This window comes from Theropithecus gelada, chromosome 14 (assembly GCF_003255815.1).
Source record: "Theropithecus gelada isolate Dixy chromosome 14, Tgel_1.0, whole genome shotgun sequence".
Lineage (NCBI taxonomy): Eukaryota > Metazoa > Chordata > Mammalia > Primates > Cercopithecidae > Theropithecus > Theropithecus gelada.
The window spans coordinates 115,279,419-115,290,332 of NC_037682.1; the positions used below are offsets into that span (position 1 = coordinate 115,279,419).

General features: G+C 38.0%; 1 protein-coding gene across 1 annotated transcript; it reads left to right on the forward strand.

Annotated features, from left to right (window-relative positions):
- The first annotated feature begins 6,470 nt into the window (after positions 1-6,470).
- Positions 6,471-7,412, forward strand: LOC112605670 (olfactory receptor 8D4). The gene has a single exon (XM_025355382.1). The coding sequence runs from the start codon at positions 6,471-6,473 to the stop codon at positions 7,410-7,412; it is 942 nt and encodes a 313-aa protein (XP_025211167.1).
- The last annotated feature ends 3,502 nt before the right edge of the window (positions 7,413-10,914 follow it).

Here is a 10,914-nt window from a genome sequence, read left to right on the forward strand (position 1 = left end):
TCCATTTGGACTAAGGCAGCAGTGACTGGAGGAGAGCGGCAAAGGCCAAGGTTGCCTGGTGGAGGCAGCTGTGCACTGCTGGGTAAGGTGGAGCAGAGTTTCTTCCCAGTGGGCAGGAGGTTGATTTCTAGGACTTACCATGGTGATAGTGAGAGTGGTAGGAGGAGGCTAATGGTCCTGTGGTTCTTCCCAAACCTAGACACCCTTACTGAGTACTCAGAAGGCCCTAGCTAAAGGGTTAAAAACCAAAAATAAACAAAAGCCCAGACAGCAATAACAACAAGAACAACAAAACAACCTCTCTAGATTCCTAGCTTTATACTAGCCCACCTGACTTTATACTTCTCTCGTTTCTGATCAAAAACTTCCTGTACACATTGGGAGGAATCTCTAACATAACTCTAAAGAGATTGCTATAGCTGAGTTAATTTTGATGTACCCACATTAACAAAGAAGACTAGCAGATAATCTGAACATTTCTCTTTGCCTTTGGATTATATTTCTTCATTTGCTTTTTAGAATTTTTTTTGTAATCAGATACACTCCATGTAATATTTGTGTGTCAAATCACTAACTTTTTTGTTCCAAAATAAACTATTTGCATAGTGTGGCAGTAATACACACACACTCTCTCACACACACATGATCTTAACAGGGATTTACTTCACTAAACATTATTCGTAATATGTGTAATTCACAGGCTGGTAATGGGCATCTTGACTACAGCTGAAGTTTTGTGTTTTAAGTATTTGACTCCAGTAGGCCTGTATGTAATAAGCTTGCTAGGACAAGTGTAAGTAGAGTTGATTATTATCTATAATATTTGATTTTAGGAGTAAGCAAGAATATTGTATGTTAAGTATCTGCTCTTCTAATCCCATAAGCTTCCTCATTCATTTCCCCTAGTTAAGAATTGATCTTATTTTGTTACTTATCTAGTAAGTGATAATCCTCTCCTGTAAGTTAGCCTATTTTAATCAGCTTTTCAGATCATGTTCTTCTAGACAGGAGATTGAACTAGATGCTGGATAGGAATGAGAATGATGCTGAAAAAAATAAATTCTACTCTACGCCGGTCATTGTGATAGGCCCTAATGAATGAGAAATTGTCCCTTGTCTCAACGAGGGGGACAATTTCCAAAGAGCAGGGAAGACAGGCACAAATACATGTATGGTGGAGCAGTGTTAAAGCAGAGGTCAGTACACTGGGAGAATAGTTAAGGGAATAGGAATGGTATCAAAGGCACTTTTCCCAAGAAAATAAATTGACATTAAAACATGTTTTAATAGCCATCCAATATGAATAGGGGAAGGACCATGTTTTATTTATCCTGGCTCTATCTCCAGAAATTTAGTGTCTTTGACATGGTAGACACTGTTGATTATGAGATAATCTGAAGTGGTGTTACAGTTTTTCCCAAAGCCAGATCTGAATATAGCTATTTGCTCCTGAAAATTTGGAGGGTTTAAGTGCATGTCTTATTTTAACAGAGCCACAAAAAGCGCATCCAGGGATCACCAGGCACATTCTTCCAGATGTCCTGGAAAACCATTAGAACTGACTGGAGGGCTGGACTCAGAGTCATTCCCCTGACTCTGCTTCCATCATTAGCAGACACTAGAAACACTGAATCCACTGCTTTCATCCAAGAAACACTTCAGCTTTCCCCAATGTTCTTCGCATATTCCTTACGTTTTCTACTTCTCAGTTCCTTTGCTTATGCCTTTATTTATATCTTGGATATTCTTTCATATCCTCTCAGCTTAAATGGATCCTCCCCACCTTTGAAGGCATATTTTACAATCTACTTTTCCATGAAGATTGTCCTTATTGCTGTAAATAGTAGTGATCCGTTCCATCTCTGACCTCGAAGTCTACCTACTGCTTATTATACCAAGCACTGTCTATGATGCCTCATTTGTTCAACATTTTAAAACGCAAGCCATGTGTTAGACCATGTATCTTTCCCCACTGAAGAGCAAGGGGCATTAGCGTGACTCATCCATGTTAGATTCCCAAAATGATAGGCCAGCTCATGGATAGTTCTTACAAATACATAGGCTGCCGTACCTCAGGAGACAAGAAACCCTTGGGACTACTGGTCTTTATATTTCTTGACACAAAATACCTGAACTGAGAATAAAAGTCATAGCTTCTTGTTAGCTGTTGTTGCTCAGACACTTAAAGAAGAAGGTATAATCAATCCATCTCTGAAGTGATGAGGTTAGGAGAAAGAAGAGATACTAACCTACAGTTTACAGAAGGAAAAAGGTGAGCTTCAGAATTATGTGTTCATATTATAAAGATATTAAAATGTGTTCTAAAATCAATTCCCAATTGTCTCCATGGGTTCTAGAACTTCTGCATGTTTGAGGCCACTGAGTCACAGAAGTACAAGGAAGAGGCCATGGGCATCCATCTCAGACTCATTTATGCATTGTCCACTCACCTTATCTAAGCATCTTGTGTCTAATATAGGAATTAATCTGTGAAATCATCTGCTTTAAAAATATATTTACAATTATATTTATATGGACCTTATAATATATAAAGTACATTCACAGTTATTGTCTCATTTAATTTGCATAACAATCCTTTGAAATATTTATTATTTTTTACAGACTAAAATATGAAGTTCAGAGAGATTTTATGAGTCAAAAGTTGCACTGTCTTAGAAATGAAAATGATACTACATCTTATAACTCGGGATTCAGTGGTCTTTCTGTTACCTCTGTACTAATGGTTTCTTTCTTTAAAAGGGGACAATTCAGATTTGAAAGATTTAGGGAAAAAATCACATTCTAGACTTTTGTTGTCCAGTAATATAGCCACTAGCCATAGGTGGCTACTGAGCATTTGAAATCTGGCCAGGTATAAAATACACTATGAATTTCAAAGATTTGTACAATAAAAGAACATAAAATATCTCATTATTTTTAAAATATGAATTACACGTTGAAATGATAACATTTTGCATGTACAGCTGGCCTGTGTGCCTGTGGGTTCCACATCTGTGGATTCAACCAACTGCAGATGGAAGATTTTTTTTTAATGGGTGGTTATATCTGTACTGAATTTGTGCAGACATTTTTCTTGCAATTTTCCCCCAAAAAATATACTAAAAGAAATATTAACATGGCATTTACATTGTATTAGGTATTCTAAGTAATCTAGAGATGATTTAAAATATACAAAAGGATGTTCTTAGGTTATATAAAAATATTACACCATTTCAAATCAGGGACTTGAGCATGCAGGGATTTTGGTATCTGAGGGGGTCCTGGAACCAATCTCCCTTGGATATCAAGGTATGATTGAGCTGAGTTAAATAAAACATACTAGTAAAATGTATTTTTTCTTTTTATTTTGACTTTTTACAAAATGAACTTCTAGGATATTTTAAATTGCCCATGTGTCTGCATGTATGTCTATTGGGCAATGCTGGTCTAGCATTTACCTTTGCAAAATACTTTCAATAGTCATAGTTTTAATAATACTGTGAGATGCATTGAAATGTTTAAAAACACTTTTCTTATGCTTTTAAATTGCTAAAAACTACCTGGGTCCTGAATGAGGTCTGAATCAATGTAGTAGATTATTTTGGTCAGAAATACAACCTCATAAATTTGTATCCCTAGGCTAGTAGAGTTTACTGTTTATCGGTTGGTTAAATAAAGCAGATGCTAGTTATCATTGCTTATTTTGTGTGGACTAAGATGGAATGTGTATAATGTTTCTTTCTACAAACACAAAAACAGAATGCAATTTGTTGCAATAAGCTATTTGACATGCACATTACACTGCCATGGAATCTCTGAGTTTTCAAGTAGGTGGCAAAATACTGAAATGTAAAATTGTACAGTTTCTATTCTTCATCTCAGAAGACTTTCCTTGAGAAGATGTCTTCAAAGATGGGCTTTACATAATCAGCTAATGCTTTCTGGCACAAAATGAATCAGAGAGAAAAGTTTAGAGAATGAAACAAGAAAGAAGAATGATGACTTCAGCTCTAGGAGAAAATAACCGAAAATAGTGCCTCTCAAATGTTAATGCGCTCACAAATCATGTGAGAATCCCACTAAAATGTAGATCCTTACTCAGCAGGTGTGAGGTAGGGCCTGAGACTGTGCATTTCTAAAAAAATCTCTGAGTGATGCTGCCACTACTGGTTCATAGACCACACTGCGTAGCAAGAACCTAAAGCACAGAAATGTTTTAGAAAGTGAGAACATAGGAAAAAGAAACCTAACAGGCTTGAGAAGATGGAAGAAGAGTGCAGAACACTAGAATAAAACAAGGAACATGAACAGAATAAGACATTTTACTTGGAGAGGGAGCCCAGCAGGAATTACGGGGCATGCAGGAGAATTACATGTGAGTTAAGAGTGGTCAGTGTGTTTGTAACACTCAGGACAGATTTTAAAACATGCTTAAAAAAACCCATGATATTAAAGACAAAAAACTGAGCATATAGGTTTTTTGAACATTACTTTGATAAGCCTCTGTGACTAGACTACACTCATGGATGCTAATTGGGAAGGAGTAATGGGAAAGGAAGACTCCAGGGTATTTCTGTAACAGGCAAAGGGCAATTGGACACTCACTTTTGCACATGACCCTACATCTCCATCATTTAGGATGAGAAAGAGCAGATACAAAAGGCACAGGTTCGGTAGAATGGGGAAGCTTGCTCAGAGAATAGCTGTTCTGTGACCAGGCAGCTCATTTGTTTTAAACTGTGAGAAGGATTTGGGAAATAAGGAGTCACTTACATCCTGGGAACTCAAGCTGCCTAAGGAAGTGGGCTTGTCCTATTATAGCAGTAATATATTGGAAACAAGAAGACATGAACAGCCTATTACATAGCCAGGTAGCTGGGCAGAATGACAAAATGCAACCCTAGACATCTGAGCCAGATTCGATGTAATCTTGGGGCAAATATGAGAGTCTGGAGAGGGTTCTCTGAGAAGCCCAGCACTAAATAAAGGGTCAGCTTTTTCAGAGAAAAGGCCATGATTGACCCCAGAATAGATGATTCCACGATGTGTGCTATGTGGGAGCCTCCAAATGGCAACACAAACATCTGGGTTGTTTGCATTGCCAGTAGTGGCAGCACTAGTGTGTTATATTGGACTCCATGGCCTCGGCGAGAGACGTAGCCTTAGCCCAGAGGAAGGCCAGAGATCCAGAAGGTAGAAATAGGTTTGGGAAGTCTGCCATTCTACCATCATCCAGCTTTTTACTCAACTATAAGAACAAACTTCCCACCTGGAAATCAATGTATGATTAGATTAAAAATAGAACAAACACACAAATGAAAATATAGTTTTCTAAAATACATTCTGAGCCATGCTCGTGCTATAAAATCTTTTTAAAAAGCGTGCAGTTGGCCTATCATCAAGTAAGTTTGATAAATATTGTATTGATATAGTCCTTCAGGAGGACTGAGACATCCTCCAGTTACAAAACCAGTTTAACTGTTTAATTCAGGATGTTTGAAATCATATGATCCTTGGATACTTATTTAAAGTAACACCTTTTAACATCTCCCTGAATGATTCTTTTGCTGAACACCCTTGGAAACCTTGATGTAGAAAATTATAATTCACCTTAATAGTAGATACCCTCTTTATAGGAAATCCTGGAGGAAGAGTCAGCCGTTGGCAAATGTGTCATTAGCAAAAGTGTTCTCATAGTCCTCAGCCTCTTGTTTATGCATCTACTTAACTAATTTGCTTTAAGAAGCTGTGGAGTCCTAATTAGGGAAAGGGAGTCAGGCTGGTGGGAGCAGGCAAAAGCAAAAGAGAGAAAGCAGAGGAGCTACAAGTCTGCTTTTCTTCATGGCCCAGGACACACAGCTCTCCTGCACAAATAACTCAGTCTTCTTGCACCCAACTATCACCAGACACCTGCAAATCAGCTCCCTGCAACCTTGGTGTTATCAGTACTGCACAAAGCCCTCCTCAACAAACAGCATAAACACCACCCTATAAAATTTTCAGCAAGCCTTTGTTTCCTTGCAGTCAGCTTCTGCTGACTAGCTCATCGTCTCCCTGGCAACGTATTTTCCTACTTTCTCTAATAAGTCTGTCTTCCTTTACCTACAACTGTCTTGATAAATTATTTTACCCCTGCGCCAGCGGCTGACGTTTCTCCACAACAGAAATGCCCTGGTTTTAAGCATTAGTCTTGTCTCTAACTCTGGAGTTAAAGGTTCTGTCCTTTGCTAAGAGAATTTGTTCCACTGGAGGGTATGGAAAAGTGTGCTTGTGGTTCCTAAAATCTATGGGTAGGTAGATGTTTACTGACTCTATTTCATCTGAGTGCTCACTTTTTGGTCTTCATAACACAAAGTCAGTGTTTTCATAGATAGAAATATCTGTGCTGTGAGGTATATTAGAGGCAAGCTGGGTTCTACCTGTCTAATTAGACTTTTTCTCTCTCATCTCCACAGATTTCTCAGAGAAGAATGGATATAAAAAACCATTCCATAGTGACTGAGTTTCTGCTTTCAGGATTAACTGAACAGCCAGAGCTTCAGCTGCCCCTCTTCGGCCTCTTCTTAGGAATTTATACAATTACTGTGGTGGGAAACCTCGGCATGATCTCAATAATTAGGCTGAATCATCAACTTCATATCCCCATGTACTATTTCCTGAGTAGTTTGTCCTTTTTAGATGTCTGCTATTCTTCTGTCATTACCCCTAAAATGCTATCAGGGTTTTTATGCAGAGACAGATCCATCTCTTACTCTGGATGCATGACTCAGCTGTTTTTTTTCTGTGTTTGTGTTATTTCTGAATGCTACATGCTGGCAGCCATGGCCTATGATCGCTACGTGGCCATCTGCAGTCCACTGCTCTACAAGGTCATCATGTCCCCTAGTGTCTGTTCTCTGCTGGTGGCTGCTGTCTTCTCAGTAGGTTTCACTGATGCTGTGATCCATGGAGGTTGTATACTCAGGTTGTCCTTCTGTGGATCAAACATCATTAAACATTATTTCTGTGACATTGTCCCTCTTATTAAACTCTCCTGCTCTAGCACTTATATTGATGAGCTTTTGATTTTTGTCATTGGTGGATTTAACATGGTGGCCACAAGCCTAGCAATCATCATTTCATATGCTTTTATCCTCACCAGCATCCTGCGCATCCACTCTAAAAAGGGCAGGTGCAAAGCCTTTAGTACCTGTAGCTCCCACCTGACAGCTGTTCTTATATTTTATGGGTCTCTGATGTCCATGTATCTCAAACCTGCTTTTAGCAGCTCACTCACCCAGGAGAAAGTATCCTCAGTATTTTATACCACTGTGATTCCCATGTTGAATCCTCTGATATATAGTCTGAGGAACAAGGAAGTGAAAAATGCCCTGATGAAACTTTTAAGGAGAAAAATACCTTTATCTCCATGACAAATATGCTCTTTATTAAGATCTATTTATGTATTCATAATCATGATTAGATGTATACGTTTATACCTTGACTCTTTAAAAGTAATTTGAGGGCCAGGCGCAGTGACTTACGTCTGTAATTCCGGCACTTTGGGAGGCTGAGGTGGGTGGATCATGAGGTCTGGTGTTCAAGACCAGCCTGGCCAAGATGGTGAAACCCCATCACTACTAAAAATACAAAAAAATTAGCTGGGCATGGTGGCAGGCACCTGTAATCCCACCTACTTGGGAGACTGAGGCAGGAGAATCGCTTAAACTCAGGAGGTGGAGGTCGCAGTGAGCCGAGATTGCACCATTGCACTCTAGCCTGGGTGACAAAAGCGAAACTCTGTCTCAAAAAGAAAAAAAAAGTAATTTGAAATCAGATGAAATTACTTATATTTAGATTAGTAAATATATGCACAGATAATTACATTAATAAAATGTAAAACAACATATATGAAAGTGAAAAGTAAAAAATATTTTCAATTTAAAGTTAATACCATTGCTGAAATTGAACAACAATTTTTACCTTTAGTTTCCTGAATCCAAGCCCAAAAGGAAATCATCATCATGCTGTACTGCATAGTCGTATCAGAAGATAAACCACACCTAATTTCAAAACAAATTGAGCAATGTGATGGAAATTATGACAACAATTTTATAATAACTGTGGGAGAATTTTTCTTGATTGTTTCTTGTGAAGGGCTTATTGAAAGCCAATATTGTCTTAAAGTGTAATTCAATGAAGAAGATTCAACAAAGGACTAAGCTAATATGGTCTCAGTATTCGGCAAATGTTGATCCAAAAATAAGACTTACAATGTTTAGATGAAGAGATAATGTTTATAATCTTATTAAAATATCTTGTTTTTTTCAGCATGACCAGTATATGTGCAGTATTTTATAACTTTGTTTGTTTCTTTTGAGTTGGTATTTTCTTTGTAAGCTGTAACTAGGTGTCTTTAATTTCCTCCACGTTTTGAGATAAACACAATAAAAAAGTTTATGATTTTTAAGAATGAACTCATACAATCAACCAAGATAGTACGCTGTATGGGGAATGTGATGTATTAGTTAATTCATTTGTTCAGCATATGCTTATCATGGACATCATGTGCCAGGCACTGTCCTGAGTGTTGGAATATCATGGTGAATATGATAGACAAGGTATGTCTTTACTTTTAGGGGGTGAAAAAGATGATAGACAATACAGAAGTAATTCAATGAGCAAACATGATAATTATAGACATAGATGAGTCCTTCGGAAAAAATGAGTTGTGTAATTTTCGGTGGGTCAAATTCTACTCTCAATAGAGTTCTTTGAAGAAAGGACATTTGAGATGAAACCTAAATGAAGAAAAGGGTACAGTTACGCAGAAACCAGAAAGGCAGTGGCAAGTACAAAGTCCAAGGCTGGAACAAACTTGGCGATATTCAAGAAACAGAGAAGGCAGTATCGCAGACGGTCAGTGAGAGAGGGAAAAAAGGAATCAAGGGAGGCTGGATAAGTAGGCAAATTCTAGATCACTTAGGGAGTTTTAATTCTATCCTAAGTACAATGAGAAGCAATTGGAATGTTTCAAAAGCAGAGCGATGTAATCTGTTTTACATTTGAAAAATATTTCTGGTTATTGATTAGAAAATAGATAGATGTATATGTGTGTGTATGTTTGTGGGAAGGGTGAGATAGGGAAAGACAGTGCTACTGGCCAGAGTGGAAGCAGAGAGGACACTTTTGATGCTGTTAAACTTATTTTGGTAAGAAACAATGTGATTTTAGTTCTAGGAATAGCAGTAGAAATAAAAAAATAGATTCAAGACACTTTTGTGACAGTGAATAAATAAGATTTGCGTTGAATTGAAAGTGTGATGCTTGAGGATGATATATTTTAATAAAGTTAAAATAAAAATTTCAAGATAAGGAAAATGTAAACAATAAAAGCGAGTCAAGACCAGTCAAAATAAAAACACAGATGCACCATAAAATCTGAAATAGTTGCAATGTTTGATCTTCATATCTGTCTGAGATTCCAAGTAGCCAAAATTAACATAAATATAATAGTAGAGTTAGTTACACAATTTTCAATGTATGTTAAACAATGCTTATTATAAAGAAGCAAGCATTTCAGTTATTCATAGTAAGCAAAGTTTTCTTATAAAGTAACAATCACTTCTAACTCATTTTCTCTTCCCCAAAGAGACAAAAACGATTTACGTGGAACTTTATATAGGAGTTACTGAAAGATACTACTACACAGATCTTTTGAAAGAAAGAGAAAAGCTGTGTTTTTACATAAAATGCTTAGTTTTTCTGTGTGTTATAGCTCCATTATGGAAAGCCTCTCATGTTACCGACTAGTTAACACAAGGACCTGAGGTCTTTTTCTACTTAGAAGATTTTCCTCACTCCTGTTTAGAAAGTCAATTAAGAAAATTCGCAGAGAGTAGGTAAGAAATAGATTGATTGAAGGATGATACATAGGTGGGGTTCCTGCATTTACTCTTTTTTGCATATCCACGGCAGATATAACTTCTGCATTATGGTACTCCAAAAAAGTCAGATGTGGTCTCTCTCTTTTTTTTTTTTTTTTTAACTCAGTGCACAAGACTACCACTGTCATTTGACTAGTAATGACAAATATAAAGAAATCTGATTTCTCTGGGGCTTTTACTAATTTTATATGCAGCTTATTCATATTTTAGTGCATTTTCCAAGGCTGAGAGACTACGTAATAATTTAGGAACAACATCCTAGCTAGGGCTAAAGAGTATTTGTTTTTTGTATGGTCTCTTTGAATATATTCCATTTTAAATTTTGGAGGTGGAAGGTGGAGCAAGAGGGCAGAATAGAAGCCTACACTCTTTGTCCCCCTGTGCTGTAACATCAAATTTTTAACAACTATTGCCACACAGAAAAGCACCTTCACGAGAACCAAAAAGCCGATGAGCAATCACAGTACCTAGTTTTAACTTAATATCATGGAAAGAGGCATCGAGGAAGCCAGGAGAGACAGTCTAGAATCACCTTTGCCATCTTTCCTCCATTCCCTGGCAGTGGCTATGAAGCATGTAGAATCTGTGCACTTTGGCAAGGGAGAGTACAGTGACTGGGGGACTTGGCATTGAACTCAGTGCTGCCCTGTCAAAGCAGAGAATAAACCCATGCTAGGCTCAGCCAGTGCCTGCACACAGAGGGACCATTTGGACCAGCCCTAGCCAGAGAAGAATCACCCATCCCAGCACTCAGAACATGAGTTTCTTGCCAAGCCTTGCCACCGCAGGCTGAAGTGCTCTGTAGTCCTAGGTAACCTTGAAAAGCAGTCTAGGGCACAAGGACTGTAATCCCTAAGCAACTCCTAGTGCTAGTGTGGGCTTCGAACCAGTGAACTAGGATGACATGTGACCTAGGGAAACACCAGCTGGCATGGCTAAGGGAGAACTTGCACTATGCCTCCCCCAACCCCAGGCAGAGCAGCTTGTA